The sequence below is a fragment of the Mustela putorius genome, unplaced genomic scaffold (genome assembly GCF_011764305.1).
Source record: "Mustela putorius furo isolate JIRA1106 unplaced genomic scaffold, ASM1176430v1.1 tig00003858_pilon_pilon_pilon, whole genome shotgun sequence".
Classification (NCBI taxonomy): domain Eukaryota; kingdom Metazoa; phylum Chordata; class Mammalia; order Carnivora; family Mustelidae; genus Mustela; species Mustela putorius.
Window position 1 is genome coordinate 8,812,604 of NW_025422010.1, and position 22,410 is coordinate 8,835,013.

The 22,410-nt window shown below is 40.1% G+C and overlaps 1 protein-coding gene across 5 annotated transcripts in view; it reads left to right on the forward strand.

Annotated features, from left to right (window-relative positions):
- Positions 1-22,410, forward strand: part of PPP4R1 (protein phosphatase 4 regulatory subunit 1) — a 61,755-nt gene that overhangs the window by 32,207 nt on the left and 7,138 nt on the right. For all 5 annotated transcript variants that reach the window (XM_045065370.1, XM_045065367.1, XM_045065368.1 and 2 more), the window contains 6 exons: positions 2,951-3,078; positions 9,725-10,248; positions 15,872-16,044; positions 17,355-17,450; positions 19,008-19,193; positions 20,886-21,047. In XM_045065370.1, the coding sequence (XP_044921305.1) occupies positions 2,951-3,078; positions 9,725-10,248; positions 15,872-16,044; positions 17,355-17,450; positions 19,008-19,193; positions 20,886-21,047 (1,269 nt within the window). The remainder of the gene's footprint in view (positions 1-2,950; positions 3,079-9,724; positions 10,249-15,871; positions 16,045-17,354; positions 17,451-19,007; positions 19,194-20,885; positions 21,048-22,410) is intronic.

Below are 22,410 nucleotides of genomic sequence, written 5' to 3' on the forward strand. Positions count from 1 at the left end.
ATTTTCACTATGATGTGTTTGTAGATCTCTTAATTTATCCTACATGTTGAGCTGCTTTCATGTGTAAATTACTGATTTTTAATAAATTTGGGAACATTTTGAGCCATCATTTCTTCAAATATTGTGTCTTTTCTCTTCTGGTATTCCCATTACACATATAATGGTGCACTTAATGGAGTCCCACATTTTCTGAGATTCTGTTCATTTTTCCTCATTTTCTTTTTTCTCTCTGTTCATTGCTAAACTTTATTAATATACCTTGAGTTTCCTCATGCTTTTTTTTCCTACCAGTTCAGAACTACTTAAATTTATGTGGTGAGTTTTTATTTCAGTCATTATACCTTTCAGCTCCAGAATTTCCATCTGGTTCTCTTCATGTCCTCATACCTTCCTTTACTTCTTTACTCATGCTTTCCTTTCATTCTGTGAACAATTTATAATGGTCACTTCAGGTTTTTTTCTAAGTCCAACATCTTAGTGTTCTCACACATACTTTCTGTCCCATAATTTTTTCCCCAGTGTATGGATTATACTTCTTTGTTCCTTTGCATGCTTTATAATTTTTTTTAACCTGGTCATTTTAAATAATACAGCAGATTTGGGTACTTCTGTCCCTCTCTGGGGCTTGTTACTGTTACTTGTTTGTTTAGTGACTGGCTGGAATGTGTTAGTGAATTCTTATTCCCCCCTCCAGGAAGCACAGCTTTGGACATGTCTACATGCCTCCCTCCCATCCTGGGATGACCTCATTTTGATGAGAGTGGGAGGGACAGCAGCCCCAGGCTCTCTTGGCTCATCTATCCTGGTCTTACAAGCTGGGGCAGGGACTATATTCTGAGTATTCTCAGAGCCCAGGGTTCTGAGCCATGTCCAAGGTAGAGCTTCCATTCTACCAATGGGCATTGTGCAGAAGAAGGTATGCCCAACAGGTAGCGGGGGACAGGATGATAAACCTCAAAAGTCCTCTGGCTGGAGGCTAGAAGAGGGGGAGGCCATTGCTGCTGGCCATAACAGTCTGCAGTAGAGGTTCTGCCTCCCTGATTCAAATACCACTGACTGGCTTTAGTGAATATTTATAGATATTCCCTCTTTTGTTGTCTGCCCTAAGGGCTATTTCCAGAGGTTTTACTTGGTGGGGTTTTGCGTGGGTTGTTTTTGGGTTTTTTCTCCCCCATTTTCAACGATTTCACTGGAGAGTGGGTGAGTGGCTCTCCTTATGCTGTTGTGCCTGAAATAGTTCTCAGGACCTTATCATATGCATTTTCCAGACAGACTCCACAAAGAGGAAAGACTGTTAAGCCTTAGCACGACTTTAATGTTTAAAATGTATAAGATTGTTAGAAAAAATTATGTGGCTTATTTGAAATTTTCATTTTTACTTTATCATTGTCTTGGCTTAGTGATATACAGTATTTCCTGCTAATTTGGGAATATGTTTATATTAAAATGAAGGACTCCTGGGGGTGCCTGGGTGCCTCAGTTGGTTAAGCCTCTGCCTTTGGCTCAAGTCATGATCCCAGCGTCCTAGGATGGAGCCCCGCATTGGGCTCTCTGCTTAGCAGGGGGCCTGCTTCCTCTTCCCCCTCTGCCTGCTTCTCTGCCTTGTGATCTTTCTCTCTCTGTCAAATAAATAAATAAAACTTAAAAAAAAAATGGACTCCTGAAAATCTGTCATTTGAAGTGTATATAAATCTGGTAAGGGTTTGAGACAAGTTCAGAGTTTTAACAGGATCCAGAGTAGACTAAACTCTTGCATATAATTTTGAAAGTTACCTTTTATGTTTTTATAGAAGTAACATTTTATTGACTCTAAAGGAGAAAAGGACCTGTAAGTTCACACATATGCTTCTCTTTGCTGTCTTGTATATAATTCTAGCCTTTTTTAAAAAATCAATTGAATCATTTTTTATCTGCTTCCCCCAGAAGGTAAATACTAATAATAGGCAAACTTCACATGTATTTGCCTTTGCAGAATTTACACATGTCATGTAATCATCGTTTTTTTTTTTTTTTTAAGATTTTATTTATTTGACAGAGATCACAAGTAGGCAGAGAAGGCAGGCAGAGAGGGGGGGGGAAGCAGGCTCCCTGCTGAGCAGAGTGCCTGATGCGGGGCTTGATCCCAGGACCCTGGGATCATGACCTGAGCCAAAAGCAGAGTCTTAACCCACTGAGCCACCCAGGCACCCCTGTAATCCTCATTTTAAACCATGGAAAAGGTATTGTGATTCCTCAAGGGCAAGGTCTTAGAGAAATTGGTTTGCGGTTTCTCCCATCATAGTTGCCTCTTTCAGATTGTCTCCTCCTTCTGCTTCCTTTCATAAAACCTCTCTCCCCCAGTTTTTTTTTTTAAATCAAGATTACAAAAATAATACAGGAATATAATATGAAATAAAATTCTTAACCCTTTTTTCTGCTCTCCTACTTGAGACATTCATGGGTAACAGTAATATGTGCATCCAGATTTTCGTGAAATATATTTTAAGTCAATATTCTGTTTCTGATAAGTGCGTCCATAGTTCTGACACATCTGTCTTGTTTCCTTGTAGAAAGCAGATTATAGTCTTGCCTAGCAGAAAACATGAAATGGATTTATCACGTTCTGTCAACTTTATTGCTCTATATTTTCTGTTTGGCAGTCTTCATTTTCTTCTGTTTTCCTGGAAAATGCTGCAGGATGTCCTTTAGTTCCATGGAGATACTCTGGGGGATCTCATATTTATATTCTCATGGTATAAATATTCAAGCTAGATTTTAAAAAATTGAAAGTAAAAAAACAGTTTATGAAGAATTTCTAAATCCTAGCAGAAGAATGATATATAGTTCTGAATGTAGGAAGGCTTTGTAGAAATTACCTTATTACTATTTTAACCATACTTAGTATATGGTAAGTAGACTGTTAATAATCCCTTAATTTTAAGTTTTATTACTGTCCTCTTTTTCTTTGTAGGTTCGCCAAGCGGCTTTTCAGTCTCTGGGACCTTTCATATCTACTTTTGCTAATCCATCTAGCTCAGGCCAGTATTTTAAAGAAGAAAGCAAAAGCTCAGAAGATACATCAGTAGAAGACAAAAATAGGTATGATTTTTTTTAACTTCACTTTCCAGCTTTATTGCTTGTGAACGTATTTTTCATTTCTTCTATAATAAATGTTCTTTTTGGAGACTTTGTTATTTCTCTTGATTGTAAAAATGGGTAGATACTTTTAAAGAGCTATATTTTAAATACATTTGTTAAATGTCTCTTTGGTTAGTTGCATCTTAAGTGAGAAGGTGAAGACACGCATAGCACACTGAGCTTGGTCCCGGCCATAGAGAAAAGTATAAATGACAGATGTGATGATAATTTTTGAATGTTTATTTAATAAATTAGTTACCTAGTAAACCATTTATTGACATTTGGAATAGATGAAGTAATTGTTCTACAGTTTAAAGTGTTTAGTGTTTTAAGGGGTAAAACCTAATTTAGGAATATGTTTTAGTATGTAGTCCATTTTTTACTATTATTTTTCCTTTCAGTCAATTAATTTAATTATGGATCTTGAACTCTGCCTGCAGAATGAGGATTATACTCTCTCAATCTAGGGGGAAAGTATTATAATGATCAGCTGATGTACTGATTAACTAGAATATCAACTTTAAGTGTAATAGGGCAACTAATTTTAAAATAAAAATGACAACTCTGATTTTTATTTTTAAATTTTTTTACATTAAAAAATTCTGAGTTTCAGCTTTTAAAATTTATACTATATACTCGGGAAAAAAGAAATCAAGCCTAATTTAGCGCATGGGAAATACACACTTTTACAGGTGTGCACTTGAAATAATTTAGAACCTGTTTTTGAAACAGTCCCTACTATAATGCTTGAGTTACCATAGTGTCTTGTCCCTCCCTTGTCATGATGCTAATGGACATTTTCTTCTGTAGGTCTTGATACTGTGATATTTGCTTTCTTGGTGTTTTGATTTGGCAGTTCTTCCTTTCTTCTCTGCTGCCTTGTTTTACCTTTTTGCCCGTTCTCCTACTGTCCTGCTGAATAGCCAAACAAACCTGAGGTACTGTTTTTTGTAAAGGAAGAAAATCACTCTAAACCTGTCTTCCTAGCAAGCAAATTCTGTCAGTTCTTTTGAAAAACAGCTGCTGCAAGGAGTTTGACAAAAATGATGATGGGGGGAAATGTTGTGTTTTTCATTTTTAAAGTCAGTGTACTTTGTTCACTACCTAATTGTGCAAAGACTATTACTTTATTTTTAAATCTGGAGAGTCTAGTAAGTGAAAATATAAATTTACAGAGAATTTTTTAGGTCAGGGGTCAGCAAACTTTCTGTAAAAGGCCAAATAATAAATATTTTCAGTCTGGCACAACTGCTAACCTCTGCCTTTGTAGGATGAAAGCAGCCATAGACCGCATGTAAGTGGATGGGCTTGGCTGCGTACCAGTAAAACTTTATTGACAAAAATAGTTGGAGTGATACCATGGCCAGTGGTTGTACTGACTGCCTGTGTAGGACATTACTGGAAGAGATATTTAAAGGTAGTTATCTTTTACCTACAAACCTTAATTCCTCTTCCATTGTAATGAGGTATGTCTTAATGTCAAGTCAGTACTTTTTGTAGCATTGTATTTTCACTATATTGTTAGACTTTATTGAAATGTGTTAATGGTAGAAGGGAGGGAAGAGAGAATTTCTGGCTAAGGAAGGAGTTGTATTAAATACCGTAAAAGCTTTTTTTGTAGTTTTACTTCCTAACTTCAAAAAACAAACAAACAAACAAACAAAACCAGTCCTATGTATTATTAGTTTCAGAACCATTAGTTTGTTTACTCTCTTAAATACTGCACGGGCTTTTGTTCTAAGCTGTCTTAAAACTTGTTTCTTTATTTAAGATTGATTGGTTGGTTGATTATACGGAAATTAATTGAGCACCTACTATGAACCAGCTCCTATAGATAGAAATCAAGAACTCAGTTCCTGTTCTCAAGGTCCTCTCAGTTTTCCTAAAATTCAGATCTCCCAAACAAATATCTTACAAAGTTAGCAAGGTTTTGACAGTCTGTTTCCCCTACTATTGATTATATAGTTTTCATTCTGATCCTAGAAACATTTAATATCACTTAATACTCTCTGAAGCCTTTATTGATTTTAGATCTCTGACTTTGTATACCAGATTTATCTTTCACCCTAGATCGGGTTACTAATGCTTCTTGGAAGGTGTTAATAAAGGCTACTTCCAGAAGCAGAGTTAAAAATTTGTATTTGCATTTTTAAATTATGTAAAATAAGCATTCCCTTGTTTTCTTAGTTGAGCAAACTGTTACATTGTTCTCTGAATACACTTAAATTCTTTTGGTTCTCTTTGCTTTCTGTTTGAGAAGCTGTTCTGTTCCATCCGACCCATTTAACAAAGTGAACTGTCAGCGTGTTTGCTGTCTGTAGACTCACTACTTCCACGAATCTTTTGAGGTTTTTTGGAAATTCAGAGCTTTTGCATCTTGGCTGTCAGCACTGGAGTGAGAGCACTGATTTCTGATCCCTATCTTTTCAGTTGTGTATTCACGTGTATCCTACAGCAGACTGCAGGTCCGTCTGCTGTGGCAGTCGAGTTCTGAGTTTTTGCGTGTAGAGCACCTTCAGTGGGCCTGGCACAGAGTTGGCATAGAATAAACCTTGAATGAATCATAAGGGAATCTTTAATCTCAGAAGCCTTAAGTAGGTATACTACTTCTGTCGCTTTTGATCAATCCAGCTTAATGCCAGCTGTGTGACAGTAAAATTGATGGTTGCTGGTACAAATTTGGAAGTATTTCAGTGATGTGAAAACTTCATTCGGCTAATTCACGGTACAGGAAAGACGTATGTTCTTTGCTTTTGTGTCAGGACACACTGCTGCTTGACCAGCTGTGCCACTGGTCATTTTCTCCTGGAAATAACGTGCACTGATTTTTCTAGGCCCACAATCGGTAGTCCAGAACTCAGAGGGGTATTAATAGAAAACTTAGGTAGACACTACAGGAAAATTAATGTTCTGGTAGAGAAATTTCTGGCTTACCCTGATATTCTCGTTACTTGTTTCTCTTAGGAAATGGGCTAATTCTCTCATTTGGCAGAATCAGAGTTCTTCTCAGCTTTTGAAATGATTTTTACTTGTATAATAGCATTTGGAAATCTGACAACTAAGAATATCAGAATTTTAGTATTTAGTAGCTGGATCTTGCATTGACTAACTCCCAGCTCTGGGAAAAATTAGTGTTCAGATAACTTATATTTTTGTCAATCAATTCATACGTGTAGTAGTTCTTCCCAGAATTTAACAGTAGGGAAATTTTTTTTTGTCTCCTTAAAACCATGCTAGGAGTTTTAAGTTTGGACAGACTAGTAATTGTAACATTAGACAAATAGAAAGACTTCGCCCTTCTTTTTTTTCCCCCATAAGAATATTAAAGTTTAATCGTAATGGCATGGTGAGAATAGTAATCAAGAAATTTTAGGCCCAAGGAATAGTTTTGCATACTGAATGGCCTTTGTTGTTGTTTGAGAGAGGGAGGGAGAGGGGCAAAGGGAGAGAGAGAATCTTAAGCAGGCTCCACTCCCAGTGCAGAGCCCAAAATGGGGCTCCATCTCACAACCCTGAGATCATGACCTGAGCTGAACTCAAGAGTCAAATGGCTAACCCACTGAGCCACCCAGGTACCCTCTGAATGGCCTTTTTAATTAGGTTCTTTTGTGTATTTTAAATGCAGGATTTTTAAAAAATTTATCAGATAATAGATGAAGACTTACAAGTTTTAACCCATTTGGTCTCTACTCCCACCAAACAATATCTTGTTACTCTAATTTTTTACATTTAGTTTTCATATCAGAAAAATGGCAAAAATAGCACAAAGAATCCATATGCCCTTCAGATTCTTGAATTGTTAACCTTCTACCATATTTGCTTTATTGATCTTTTTTCTGAATACTTTGATGTTTTAGACATGATATTCTTTTTTGCCTTTCTTTAGTATTTCACTGTGTATTTCCTCAAAATGCAGGCATTTATACATAACCATGGTTCGATTACCAAAATTAAGAAATTAACATAGGTATAATACGTCATCTAATCTAGAGACTATTCAAATTTCAGCAGTTATCCCACTAAATTTTTAAAACAGAATATGTCTTTTAAGGACCATGTGATTGGCAAATACGTAATTCATGTAGAAGACATTTATTTGGCATAACAGCATTAGCTTCAAGAACTGTTCTGGAGAGGGAAGGAATCTTAAAGGTTGCCTAAGCCTGTGTCTCATCCTTACTACTAAGGAGTAAATGTGGAATCATGGGGGCCTTGAAAGGCTCACAGGTTTAGGGCAATGCAGTGTTGGCCCTGGGACAAGGACCTGGGAACTCGGGGCCCAGCTTGCACGCAGATGTAACAACTCTGTTGTACATGCACACTGTCTATTTTGCAGTCCTAAGAATAGAAGGGAAACACCAGAAGTAAAATGCTGTCATTGTTCGGTACATTTTCAGATGACTTCTTACATATTTTTTCTATAATTTTTTCAAGTTTCATTAAAATAATCATGTGTTTTTAAAGAAACATATTTTTGAAAATAATGTGAACATTACCCTGAGATAAAGTGCAATCAGAGGGCAGTTGATAATTTCATGGGAATGTGTATGGTGGCTACTAACTAGGAGAGGACATGGGTGTTCGTGTCGCCTTCCGTTTGCTCGGTCCTGGTGAGCCTCTTCTTTAGTACCTTTTGCTGTGTGTACGTAAAGGCACACGCTGTTTCCAGGAGCACCTTTCATTTTTTTCCCCACACTCTCAAATTTACCTACACATCCATCCTTAGTTCCCTCTCACGTTTCTTATCAAAGAGGTGTGTCTTGGCCCCTTGAATCTGTGCACCTCTGTTCTTGAGCTCACGTTCTTCTTTCTTAGATAGTGCTCTTATCAGGGATAGGGTCTCCTGTGCCTGCAGTTCCTACAACTCTTTCGCTATGGCACCCCGAAAAGAATGCCTTCACTCTGATACTCATTGTGTCTTTCATGTTTCCATTCCTCTTTCTTGCCTCACGCCCATCTAAGTCCTACACCTGGCCTTCTGAACTGATGACCTTCAACTTGGTCCTTGGTGTCTGACCGGTTTCCTGTGGACGTCCCCCTCCCCCAGAATGCAACCCAGGTACCTCACTCAGCCTGTCCAAACCAGAACCCATTAGCCTTCTCGTTAGACTGTTCTTGTGTTTTCTACTTTCAGTTGGTGCTGCTGCAATTTGTTCTGTCACCCTAGCAGAAATTTGGCAGTCTTTCCAGATCCCTCTCGTTGTTTCCCATCTCCAGCCTGCGATAAATCAGTAAACAGATCCTGTTGGTCTGGTCATCATTTGAATGCGTTTACTTCTTCATAGCCCCAGATGTACTGCCTTCATTCACCAAGTCCTTGCTGGTTCCCACTTCCTACTCACCTCCGCCCCATTTTCCACCCTGCTTCCAGGATGTTTTCTCAAAAATTAACGCATCTAAAAATGCAGTTCTCCTAATTCCTGCCTTACCCCGTAGGATCCATTCCAGAGGTGTTGGGTATGCAGTACGGTGGCTCTGGCAAAGTTCTTCACCCTGGTCACATTGTTTCCTTCTTGGAGCCATAAGAGACAGGGCTGTTTTCAGAGTGTGTTACATATTTTAGGTCATGCTTGCCTCTGCATATGCTTTTCCTCCCTTGAATACATGCTCTTCCCCTTAGCCCTGTAAATGTTTACTGGTTCTTCTAAGCACTGCTCCTGTCATTTCTTCTAGGCCTTTTCATCTCACCTGCATCCCGCTTCCTGTGCCCAGTGTGCTTCTGTATTTTCCACTCTGTCTGGTGGTGCTACTTGCTTACGTGTTCGGTTCTCTTGTTTGCCTGTAATTTAATCTCGCTGACCAGACCTGCTTCTTTTTCACATTTGAATCTTCAATACTGGCTTCGTTCCGTGGCTCTTAGTAGGTGCTCAATACATGTTTGTTAAATTTAACAGAGTCAAATAAAAGATAGGAGATAAACATTAAAACTTACTGTAGTGCTTTAGTTTAGATAATGGACGGTGGTAAACGTGGACTTTAATTGAGGAGCTTGTACCCATCTGCCCTTATCAACTAAGTCATGACTATTTTGGAAAACTTTTGGGAGTAGAGCTGGAAAGTATGGAAGAAATTTTTTTAAAACTTCATTTACACTAAAATGGATTTTAATACTTTGTGAGATAGTAAATAAGGATCTTTTCTAATACTGCACAGAGGTTTTTTTCCTTTTCTTTTTTATAAAAGCAAATGGGTTTTAATTCTCAGCTTTTCAGTACATCATTGGAGCAGTGGCAATACCATGATCCTAAGAATCAGACCATTTTTTAAGTGCGTTGTAGGAATTTACCTTCCTACAATTTTTCTTTAGTTTATTATTGAAATTAGCCTGGTATTTAAGAATCCTGGGATTCTACAATGTTATTTTTTCCAACTCGTGTAATGCTTAAATATCTAGACTTATGCTTAACAGATGTTCACATCTCTGAGTACAGAACAGCTGATGGAAAAAGAAGCATTACCAGTATATACACTACTCGATTTGTATGGATAATCTATAAATTTAATATTGAACTTGTCTAAATATTTTATGTAGTGTCTCTCATTGAGTTTTTTTCAGTAATTATTTTTACACTTTCATTTTTTTTCCCCCCAAATGAAACAATAAAAGGATCAGAGATCAAGAAGTTCCAGAGGATGTACAGATCAGGCCAGAGGATGTTTCTTCAGATCCCAGTATTAGTAATTCCAGTGTCAAACTGGAAAACATGGTGGAAGATCATGCTGAAACATCTAGGAAATCTCCAGGTGAAATAAGTGTCCCAATGGACAGCTCTTTACTTTGTACTTTGTCCTCAGAATCTCATCAGGAAGCAGCTAGTAATGAGAATGATAAAAAACCTGCTAACTACAAATCTGCATTACGGCCAGAGGGTGGCGCCAGTTCACCAGATTCAGCTCTCTTAGATCAGGAATTGTACAACTCCTTCCATTTCTGGAGGACTCCTCTTCCTGAAATAGATCTAGACATAGAGCTTGAGCAGGGCTGTGGGAATACTCTCAGCCCAGAGAGACCAGAAGAAACCTCTGAAGTCACCGCACCAGGTTCTTCAAATATCACTATGGCCACCAGAAAGGAACTTGAAGAAATGATAGAAAACCTAGAGCCTCACATTGATGATCCAGACGTTAAAGGTATGGAAGAGTCTATCAAGTTCTTTACTCTAAAGCAGATATAAAATATTATTTGCCAACTCTTTTTCCAGAAAAATTGCCTTTTTAAAAATTTATTTTCACCATCATCATCGTCTTGATAAATACAATTAATCTGGTACCTAGGAAGTTTTGTTTAGATGAGCTCATCACTGTGTTGCTAACTGGAGCGCACACACACAGATTTGTTGATTTACAGATCACTCTCCCTGAAATCGTCACAGTTGTTCAAACAGTGCTTTCCAGTTTTAGTCTGGAACCCTGCCTTAACTATTTCATTCTGGGCCCTATTAACTGTTTTATAAAATAGCAGATACAGTGTATTTTAAGGAAGGACTGTGGTCTATTAACAGTAGACAGAGCTGTCTGTTCATGGAATATGTTTTAAGAGCTATGAACATTTATAACGGTCATTTGGATTTTGGTTTCTCAGTTTCGACTTTTTTCCATGGGATTACACATCTATTACCCAGATTCTTTCGTGGTGGACAATGGCCTTAAAGGCTGTTCTGTGTTAAAAAGGGCCCTCTTACAAAGGGGAAATGTGTTCTAAGTCAGTGGGTAGGAAATGAGTCAACCTGAGGCATTGTTCTGCGTGCTGGGGCTTGGGACCTGGTTTAAGGTCCGTGGGGCCGGGACCAGATAGATGCAGGTGTTGTCTTTTCCTTTGAAGAGTAAAGCCCTGCTTGTGACTCTCTATAACCATCCAGTGACATCTGAATTTCACAAAGCCGATTTTGGAAAATCTCCCATAACTACAAATCTTCAGATCGTCTATCGCTTTGTGGACTGAATAACTTTCCCTCTTTTTCTCTCCCTCGCTCTCTCTTTCTCTTTATTTTCCTTTCCTTTCCTTTCCATTTTCCTTTTTTTACCTTGTTAGTTTCAGAAGCTAAAATTTCTAAATTGTCAGTTTGCTAAGTGTTGGGAAATGCCCGTTTTTAAAGCAGATAACATGATAGATAGCTTCAGTATTCTTATAAAAACATACAAAATCTGTTGTGTTTAAACTTTGAAAATTGCATCCGTGGTGGTTAAATTCTCAGTTATCTTTATTGGCTTTAATTTGTCATTTTTAAAGATTTCCTGTTACAATTTTAAACTTGGAGAAAAATGACTTGAGTGAAGGGCAAGTTCATGTCCGTGATTGTTGAACATTAATTTAACTGGCAAATGGTCAGTTTCATTATTTTTAGCCTCTTTTGGGGGGGATTTAGTTTATATCAGTAGAATCCAGCTTTCTGATTGGACACTTGTGTGAGATTAGACACACAGCCAGTTGTAACCACCCCACTGTCAAGATACAGAACCATTCCATCGCCCCAGAACATTCCTTCACACACCTTTAGTCAGTCCTTTCTTCCCAGCCACTAGCAACCACCAACCCGCCTTCTGTCCCTGTGATTTTGCCTGTTCCAAAATACAACATAAATAGAATCAGGTAATAAAAGCCTTTTTTGAGTCTGATTTCTGTCTCTTAGCATCATGTATTTGAAATTTATCCTTGTCATTCTGTGTATCACTAGTTCATTCCCTTTTGTATAATTATTTTTATCATTGCTGTTTAATATATTCTGCAGCAAGGGCAAGAACAGGGGATGGACTATTTCCAATAGAATATTGTATTTTTTAAATCTCTCATGGTAGATTATTTTTTATGAAAACCTTACAGCCTTGCTTTCTTTGCTCATTCTTCAATGTGGCTCCTGTCACTGTTGTTTACCCCGTGACCCAATAGTCTGCATTCTAGGACGGCTTGACGAGGTAGAGGGCACTGCGGTTTCCGTTTCCTAGCACCTTCATCAGAATCTTACTGGGGCGTTTGTCTCCTTCACCCCAGATGGGACGCGTGGAGACCCGGAAAATTCCACCTGAAACCCAGACTGTTCACAGCGGAGGGTACTCAACGCTCGATAAACATTGGTCTTTACAGGTTTTAGCTTTAAAAAAAGCTTTTAGCTTTAACAGCCCTACTATTTGTCAGTTTATTCAGTTTGTCAGACTTCAGTAACACATATTTTGAATCAATCTTATGCTCCATTTTTATGAGAAAGAGATCACTAGCTGGGCTTTTTAGGGCTGTTGTGGGAGTGCTCACTGCATTCCAGTACCCGCCAGATCTCTACGTGTTAGAGCACGTAACAGATGGTAATTGAAATATTTGAATGAGCTATGTTAAAAACATTTTTAACAAATAAGCTAAAAGTGAGAGCGTGCCTTTTCAAAAAGACCTGTGTGTACACGCGAGTTAGAGGATCCGACTTTGTTTCAGAAGGCGGCTAATCCTGTTTCACTTAAGATAGGACTGTGAATGTGTAGGCCACAGGCGAGTGATTTCAGTACAAGTACTGAATGGCAGTTTAATCCAGTCTTCCTGGTTCAGCTCTTACACCCGCTATAATCGACATCTGCTGCCCTGTTCTTGCTGCGCATAGTGACCACCCTCTCGGGACATAAGCCTTGACTCATCAATGCACTCAGCGTTACTCAGCACCTACTGCTGTGCGAGGTCTTTTTCTCAGCACTAAACACACAGCAGCAGCAAAGAGACCAAAATCCCAGCCTCGCAGAGCCCAGGAAGCGAACTTCTCACACACAAACCGCTGTGCGTCTTGGGTGCTGCAGTAAAACGTAGACAGGCAGTGTTGGGCATTTTCTCCTTGGGCTACAGAATTTCTTTTTTTTTTTTTTTTTTTAAGATTTTATTTATTTGTCAGAGAGAGCGAGCATAGGCAGACAGAGTGGAAGGCAGAGTCAGATGGAGAAGCAGGCTCCCTGCGGAGCAAGGAGCCCGATATGGGACTCGATCCCAGGACGCTGGGATCATGACCTGAGCCGAAGGCAGCTGCCCAACCAACTGAGCCACCCAGGCGGCCCTGGCTACAGAATTTCTGAACTTTTTATTTCATTGCCATCTGAGGGCATGTTTAACTTGTGTTAAAATTTCAGTAACTATGCCTTAATTCTCCCTAGTATCGGAAGGTGTTTTGAAGGGCTGTACCTTAATTTTGGACATGTCCTCATTTCTAATTCTGCCATTGTGGGCAGCCACAAAGTGTCAGGAAATGTCCACCTTTTGAGTTAGTTCTGTTGCGTGTGTAAGTTTTTCTTGTCCACTGGCCTGTGGAGTGGTAAAGCCGCACTGCCCAGAGAAGGCGTTTTCGGGCATATGCTCAAGTCGAGTTTCGGCACTCCCAGGCCTCTGCGTCACTTGTCCCCTTCCCTCGTCACTAGCGGCTAGTGGGCATTGTTGGGAAGCCGTGACAGGGTTGGGGCCGCTGCTTATAAGGCACCTTTTGCTTCCCAGTCTTGCTCATTTAACTCTTCCCTTCGTCAAAACATTCATGGGGTTTTTTTCTTGGTGGATTTTTGGTCAGAAAAACTTGTGTTTCCAGCAACTAGAGAGATGCTCTTCTCAAAGAAAGAGAGCCCTTTCTCAGTCCTAGAACAGAAACAGCCTGTATGGAGGGCCAAAGGGGGAAGTAGGAAAACATGAAGAAGGTGTAAGTGATCTTCTTTTCTGAAATACCTACCTAGGGAATTTGAGGTTTTTCTGGCTTTGTCTAGGGCAGTTTCAAAATCTCTAGCATTTGGGATCACCAGGCTGATTCAGGGTTGAACTCTGAGTAGCATTACTGATGCCATGTTGGCTTACTCTAGCTAGACTCATAGACTACAAAAGGAAAAAATGCCCAACCTCACCAAATGCAGATTTTTACCCAGTATAGACCCCATAGAAGAATTGGGCCATTTTGGCAGCCATGGTCAGAAAAAATCCTCTTATTCCCTGATTGAAATCAATAAATTGTTAGGAATTTGTGACCAACCACCAGTATGTTGTATAAAAGTGAGAGATTGTTATAAAGTTTTAGCTTAACTGTACTAACTTCTTTAGGGAAGGAATAAAATTCCAAGTTTCTAGGTTGTCTCTACTTCTGAGCATGACTCACTGGGGACTCTGTTTCTTCACAAGTCCATGATGAAACCAGCCTTGGTTCCTGGGATTTCAGTCTATATTTTAAGTAAAATGCAGATTTTGCTGAAGACCCATGCATTCGGTTTTCTTAAACTTGTGGTGTATCCTGCTGAAATTTCAGCATTTAGCCCGGCATTGGATTCTACTTCATTCTCTGGGTGGAGAGTTGAAGCATTAGGTTTCCTCAGGAGTCAGTGCTAGGCTCTGTCTTTATCTTTATATATCAGTTTGTTGGGGAAGGTAACTTCACAGTATAACTCATTTAAACGTTTATGAATGTACAAATCTTAAAGTAGACAAAGAGAAATATGTAGTCCATTTCAAGAGAAATGACTCATATAAGGCATTTTCCGTGAAAGGCTTTTGATTAGTTACATCCTGGGAAACAAAAGGCATTAGGGCTCTTTCTCACACCCTGTGCACTTTATGTGGGACAAAACATTCTAACCTTTATGTATCGTGCTGTCTCCTTTGGGACTGTTTTGATTTTGTTTTGGAAACTTCAAAAGATTCCAGAAGGGAGCCTAAACTGATTGAAAGGATTAGTACAAATTGCAGCTAGAATTCTCAAAAGAATGTGCATACTTTTCATGAGTAACTCTTTATGATTAAACACCTTCAGTTTACTTAGTTAAGCAGCCAATGACCTCAATAGAATAGAAGCTCATCACGTGTGTCTCCTGTGTCTCTGTTGCCAGGGGCCTGATGTGTTTGGCCTTGAGTTTCCTGAATGCTACAGCCGCATAACAGGTGCTCAGTGAGAGCCCTCGGATTGCTTTTTTTTTTTTTTTTAAATAATCTCTGAGTGAAGTGGGGACACACTTTCTAATCTTTCTACTAATTAATTTCGAAGTTAAAATTGATGAGTTTTTATATTTTGAGCATCCCGGTGGATTGTTACTGAAACAAGCATTTTTGGAGGGCAGGGGGCTACATGTCTCAATTGTTTGGGAGAAGGAAGAATGCCTTACTTTAGTTTGGATCACGTTTAGAAAGAAGGTGTAACTCCAAACATAGGTAGTGGTGTTTGCCAGATTTAAGAATCACTTGTGGTAATTTGTCGTTTTGGTTTGCTACAAGCAAGACAGCGCTCACATGGGGGGGGGGTCTAAGCCACTAATTTCATTTTCAAAAGGAATTAAAGGAAAATAAAATAAACGGGAATAAGATATGAGATATTGAAATGTAACTGCACCAAAAATCTTTGTAATTACCGTTGTTTTATGTTGGCAGGGTTGTGTGACTGCTCTTCTGCTAAATAGCTTAGTAAGTAAGCCTTGTCAGTTCGATTCTTGCACTACCAAAACATAGTTAACTTACACTGAACTTGACTCCTTTTAATAAACTGGAGGTACCTCCAAAACTAGATAGCATTTCTCTTTCATACTAACGCAGAATAATGTACAGTAGTGGATAAACATTTTTAATCTCATGAAAGCATATTAGTTTTTTCCTTTTTCTCTCGAAGGACTAATGATTTACCGCAGTAGTTTTTTTTTTTCAGCTTTTTGATGGCAGGGTCAAAAAAGTATACATTTCATTGATAACCTGTAGTGCGAACGGAGAAGAGACTTGCCCGCACGCTGCCGGTTCTGCCGCTCACACGCCCTTTCTCTGTTCCGCCCACAGCGCAAGTGGACGTGCTGTCCGCCGCGCTGCGCGCTTCCAGCCTGGACGCTCGCGAGGAGGCCAGCGATGCAGAAAGGAGAAGCGATGTGCAGGACGGGCTGGGTGTGAACGAACCACCAAACTGTAAAATAAATCACGACGCCTCCGTGCCTTTAATCCGCGATGCTGTTGAGGTAATGCACTCAGTCACTCGTTTCTCCAGTGAGCTCCATTCCAATCCGGAGTCTTGTTGGGGAATAGTTGTAGCCGATCACTTTCTAATGAGGGCATTCTGTTTGTTGCCGATTTTCTCAGCTCGCTCTTGGCATAAAGGGAAGGTAACTGTCACCACATCCTGTCTTTGTGACATTAGTGTCATGTTCGGTGCTTGGAAGTGTAAATCCCAATCCTGTCTACATGACCATTGGAGTAGCCTAAATGTGTTAACGTAGCTCACTGCAGTGAAATAGTCTTACTGGAAACAAAGCCCTTTGTCAAGAATCATTAACTCTTCCCTTTTCTTTTTGGAGAGGTGCTTTGTTTCTGATGGGACCATTTCACTGCAGCAAGCAACACAGCATTCTGAGCGGAAGATCGGGACTTGAGGCCATGTTGCGGAGGGCCAGTGGCATTATCTGGACTCTGGAGTGTGAGGGTGGGTACTGTTATGAGCATCATCTTCCCTGTGTACTTGGAGCTGTTCTGTGTGATCCTACCCCGATCTCCTGCCGCACCCCCGCCCCCAGCCAGCATCACGTGGGATCGGTATTTCTAACCCTTGTTGAGAGAAACGCAGGGAAGGAATAGAACCACTGGTTGCCAGGATCGGTCGGTCCCAGATCAGAGCAGCCAAGCGATGGACTCAGGGAAGAATGCTGGCGTACACACCAGGGATGGAGAGGGCTCTTAGAGTGGCAGTGGATTTCTGTTTTGCTTCTTGTTAGGTGACAGCTGGTAGAATTAGAAATCTTAAAGGATACTTGTGCTTCAGAATGAAGCCCTGGCCACCTGTCATCACTGGAGATTTGAATGCTATGGTATCTCTGCATTTTAGAAGGTGTTTTGTTTGTTTTGGAGTTTTTTGGAGCTGGTGAAAAATAACATTTGTGAAATTAGAAATAGCCAACAGTAGAAGAACAACTACATAGGACATCCCGTGACCTATAAAGCACTGACCAGAAGCACCCTCCATGATATAATAATACTATCTTACAAGTAAGCTAATTTTAGATCTTGGAGCCATTTCAATTTACATATTTTCATGAGTTTATTCTGGAATTCATTTGCATACATTTAGCAACGTATTAATGCAAGTTAGACTCAAGTTGGGGGGGCAGTTCTTACGAGGTCTTGGGTATGGTTATAAGCTTTTAAAAGCTTGAAGAATTTGTATGTATTTATATCTTTGGGTAGTCGTGAAAGGTAAGTAACTTAGTAAGATGGTTTAAGTGAAGGACACTTACAGAAGAGACAGTTCTTCACGTAAGTATTTTTTTCCTAACAGAATATGGAGTCTACGCTTTGCTATATTCATAATGATTCGGACTTGAGCACCAACAGTAGTTTTAGCCCTGATGAGGAGAGGAGATCCAAAGTGCAAGTAAGTGACAGCACGTCTCTCTGTGGTGAGTGCCTTGTTCATTCCTCTTCGAAACCCATATCCCACCAAATGTGGTCCTCCTTACAATGAGTTCTTTTATTGTATTTTTATTAATTTATTATTAATAAATTATTAATGATTAATAAATTATCAATGATTATTTGTAATACTAGTATATAATACGGTAAGAAAACTCATAGAGTAGAATACAAGCAGAAATCTTCCTCTTCTCACAGCTGTGATCACATTCTTCAGAGGAACCATGGATCACAACTTCCTCCCTTCCTTCCTTGTTTTCCTTCCTTCCTTCCTACCTTTCTGAGGGGGAGGGACAGAGGGGGAGAGACTTTTAAGCAGATTCCTCACCCAAAGCAGAGCCTCACCACGGGGCTCGATCTAATGACCCCGAGATCACAACCTGAGCCAAAATCAAGTCGCACGCTTATCCAGCTGAGCCACCCAGGTGTTTCTTCATAAACATTTTATGGGTTCAGAAACAAGAACACGGACCCCTTTTTGTCTGTCAAAGACAGAACCATGCTATCATACCTAGGTATTTCACGGTGCCTAATTTGCCAAGCATTACAAGATACAGCTCAATTTCAGAGATGAAAATACAAAAAATGTCCCAAAGCTATATAAAGCACCATCAATGGCGAGTTACATGCCAGTTTCAGAAATTTTAAATGTGGGGAAAATATTCTTATGGAATATTTGGGATATACTAGTTTGTACCTTGCCTCTGTATGTGTGTATGCGCGTGTGCGCTCCCTGCACTCCCAACCAGTGTTGTTTATTTTGTATGTTCTCCCAGAGCTGTGTAATGTGTACATTAACAAGATTGTGTGGACATTCTTCTTTTCCTAATGTTTATATGAATAGTTAGAAATTTATTCACTCTTAAATTTTATAGGTAATTGCTCAATTTCCATTGAAAGGTGGGTGGTGGTTTTATAAAATCCAGGTTGGTAATAGTGCCCCTGTTCTGTCCCATTCACGAGATGACGTCAGACTTGACCAACCTGGCCAGTGTTGAGAGGTGCTAGTCCTACTGTTGATGCAGCTTTTCAATACCAGTAATCAGTTCTAATCAACCCCTACACTGTATTCTGTTTTAAGATCTTCCTGTTTTTCTTCTAGAGTGGCTGCTTTTATTTACATGTATATTTTCCTTAGCATGTTTTTCTTACCTCTTCTCAGTAGATCCCTGAAACTTTGAGACTGGGTTTTTCTCTGCTCGTTGAGATGCTCTGTTATTCTTCATCTATTTAAAAATAAGTTTACTCAGGGCGCCTGGGTGGCTCAGTGGGTTAAGCCTCTGCTTTCGGCTCAGGTCATGATCCCCGCATCGGGCTCTCTGCTCAGCAGGGAGCCTGCTTTCCTTCCTCTCTCTCTGCCTGCCTCTCTGACTACTTGTGATCTCTATCAAATAAATTTAAAAAAAAATTTAAAAAAAAAGAAATAAATAAATAGAAATAAAATAAAATAAAAATAAGTTTACTCAATTTATGCCTGGCCTGCTACACTAAGTCCGGGCTGTGTGTCTCTCTCCATCAGGATGTTGTGCCTCAGGCTCTGTTAGATCAGTATTTATCTATGACGGACCCGTCTCGTGCACAGACAGTCGACACTGAGATCGCGAAGCACTGTGCATACAGCCTTCCTGGCGTGGCCCTGACCCTGGGCAGGCAGAACTGGCACTGCCTGAGAGAGACCTATGAGACGCTGGCGTCAGACATGCAGGTGAGTGTGTGTGGACGTGCCCTGCAGAGCCCCGTAGGGCTTCTGTTCATGTTCCAGCAAATACTTGGTATTACAGGAAGTCACTTGCAGAAGAGCTCAAAAGTAATACCAGAGAGCTTGCTTTTGTGTGGTCCAAGTTCTACCCTTTGGAAATTATTGCATCTGACCTGCCCAAGTTCTTAACTTACAAATGTGTTACTGTCTTAAGTTTTGTGTAGATTGTTTCTATGCACAGTGTTATAAATGCTTCTTTTATTTTCTTAAAACCTTGATAGAACTGTAGTAGTTTTAGCTCTGCTGAGCTCTGGGCCCTGGGTCGGTGAGCGTTGCAGTAAAGGCCAGGGAAGCTGTATGTATGTGTGTTTGTGTGTATGTGTGTGTGTACACAAGCACACATGAGCATGCTCTCCTCGAGACCTACACATTACCAACACCATCCCCTCCGAAAGAAAAGAAAATGTGAAATACTGACCCTAGGCCATCTTGCCTGGATATCCGTGTGATTTTGTGGCTCTTTTCCTAGATCTTGTTGACTTAACTTCCCCTCCTGTTAGGTCTGCTTTCTTTCTGTATCATACACCAAAATTTTGCCCCTCTTCCAGAAGATCTATTTGGTGAAATTCATCTCTTGGTTATTAAGAAAACAGTCTGGTTAGACTAATTTATACTGAGATATGAATAATTTTCCCTTAAATGTGTTGGTAATGCATTTTTTCAAGTTGTGCTGTTGACTCAGCAAGGTAGCAGTTGAAAGTAATCTTGAGAGAACATAGTTTAAGTTCCTTCTCTGACCTATGAGGTTAGCCAGGGTCCGGGTGAAGTGAATTTATCCTGTGTTCACACGCTTCTTCACCAGTGGAACTGGGTAGGGGACTGCAAAGGCCCACTCTGCAGAGTGCAGTACCCTCCACACTGGCAGTTTTCCGTCTTCGTTCCACAGGCCTTTTCACCATTCCTGTGGGGTGTGCACCTCAGGTCCCCTGGTGACTAGGAAGGCCCCGGATGGGCAGGGCTTCATGCCTCTATCCCTTCCTCTCCCCTCCCCTCCATCAGAACATCTCTGCCTTCATCTGCTTGAATGTGGGTATGACATTTTATTTCAAGAGTGGGGTCTAGTGTTTGGGATTGGGGATAAAACTCTTGCTGTAAATTCTCAGCAAGTAGAGTGTTCTAAGCTGAGTAGCAAAGTACAAAATTTTTAAACTAAAGCAACATAAAAAATGTTTTTAATGTAAACTTTCCTACATTTTCCCATTCTTACATTTCTTTAATTGCCAATTCGCTAAAAACAAATTTCATTGTTTTTTTTAACCATAAGATAGACTGTACAAGAATCAGAAGGGGAACAGTCAAGCAAGGACAATACTCACCAGCCTGTGGGACACCTGTAATTCAGGCGTCCAGTGTTCAGAGAACTACAAAGACTATGCTAGTAGTGATTTTAGACTTTTTTCCCTTTGTAAATGAAAGGAGATTAATACGTACTGTGTAGGGCTTTGAAATTTCTCTGCCAGTTTTTGAGACAGCAGGCATTTAAAGCCGAGCTTCTGTTCTTAACCATTACTTCTGTTCCGATTTAATTGTTTGAGCTTGGGAACATCCAGATCTGTTCGCCTTCACACGCCGGCTGAGAGGTAAAGTGCTCACTACTGTGTGCGTCACTTATGAATGCGGTCATCTTTATCTCTGCAGTGGAAAGTTCGAAGAACGTTAGCCTTCTCCATCCACGAGCTTGCAGTTATTCTCGGAGACCAACTGACAGCTGCAGATCTCGTTCCGATCTTTAATGGATTTTTAAAAGACCTCGACGAAGTCAGGATAGGTGTTCTTAAACATTTGCATGATTTTCTGAAGGTAACTTTTAAAATTTTTCTGCATAAAAACAGACTAAAGTTCCACTGTGGAATTTTTGGTTTTCTCTATCCACCAAGATGAAGTTTCCCTATGTGTTCTATGTAAGAAGACAGAGTCATGAGCTGATAGTGAGATGTGATTTAAAAAAAAAAAAAAAAATGAGGGGCGCCTGGGGTGGCTCAGTGGGTTAAGCCTCTGCCTTCAGCTCAGGTCATGATCCCAGGGTCCTGGGATCGAGCCCCACATCATCGGGCTCTCTGCTCAGTGGGGAGCCTGCTTCCCTCTCTCTCTCTCTGCCTGCCTCTCTGCCTACTTGTGATTTCTCTCTCTCTGTCAAATAAAATCTTAAAAAAAAAAAAAGTTTTAAAATTAAAAAAAAAAAAATGAGGTAGTCCCATTCTGATCACTTTAGCTGGTGTCCTTTCAATTTTTAATTTTATGAGACTGACGCGCTGCCTACTGCACTAAGGAGGCACCTTAATTTTTAATTTTAAAGTCATTACACTAAATTTCATTTTTAAACACTATTAAAGCATGATTACAAGCACTTTTCAAAATTATTGAATTAAATATATGTACAAAAATTCCATGAACATTAAGTTCGGAGGCGCTATGTGATGTTTTAAAAGTCCATATTTTAGGAGTCGGTATGGATCTCTGGTCTTGGAGGTAAACACCTGGGATCTTACAACTTGTTAGTCCTGGAATATTGTTGTTCCTTAAACTATAACCTTGAAGTTGGCTCTTATAGTTTGAAGTTTGGAGGTACAGAAGTGATATAATCCTACTTTCAAAAAACATTGCTACTGTGTTTGACACTGTATTGTTTTATACAGATCATACTGAAATTTCTCAGCCTGTTCCATTGATGTGTCATTAGAGCTCCCTGCCACCACCCCCAATTCAGAATCCAATCAGGAATTGCTTATTGAATTTAAATATAGTCTCTTTAGCCCTCTTAACTCCAGAACAGTTTCCTGACTTGTGTCTTTAATGTCACAAGCATCTTTGAAGAGGCTGAGCTGCTTGTGTTGCAGATGGCCATCAGTCTACACGTGTTATGCATTGAGAGTCGGTTCCGCGGCTTTGGCGGGCTGGCATGTGACCTGTCCGCATGTCCCGTGGGGGTAGGGCACGATCACTGCCTCACAGGCGATGCTGACTCTGGACAGGCGACTGTGGTGGTGTGGGCCCACTCCCTCCACTGTAAAACCACCTGTCACCTCCCTGATTAGTCATCACTTGGAGTCGGGGGGAGACCTTCAAACTGCAAACACTTCCCCCCCACCCCTAGTCTGTCACCCAGAGCTTTGATCCGTGCATCTATACACGGGTCTCACCTCAATCAGTCGTTACTATGCTG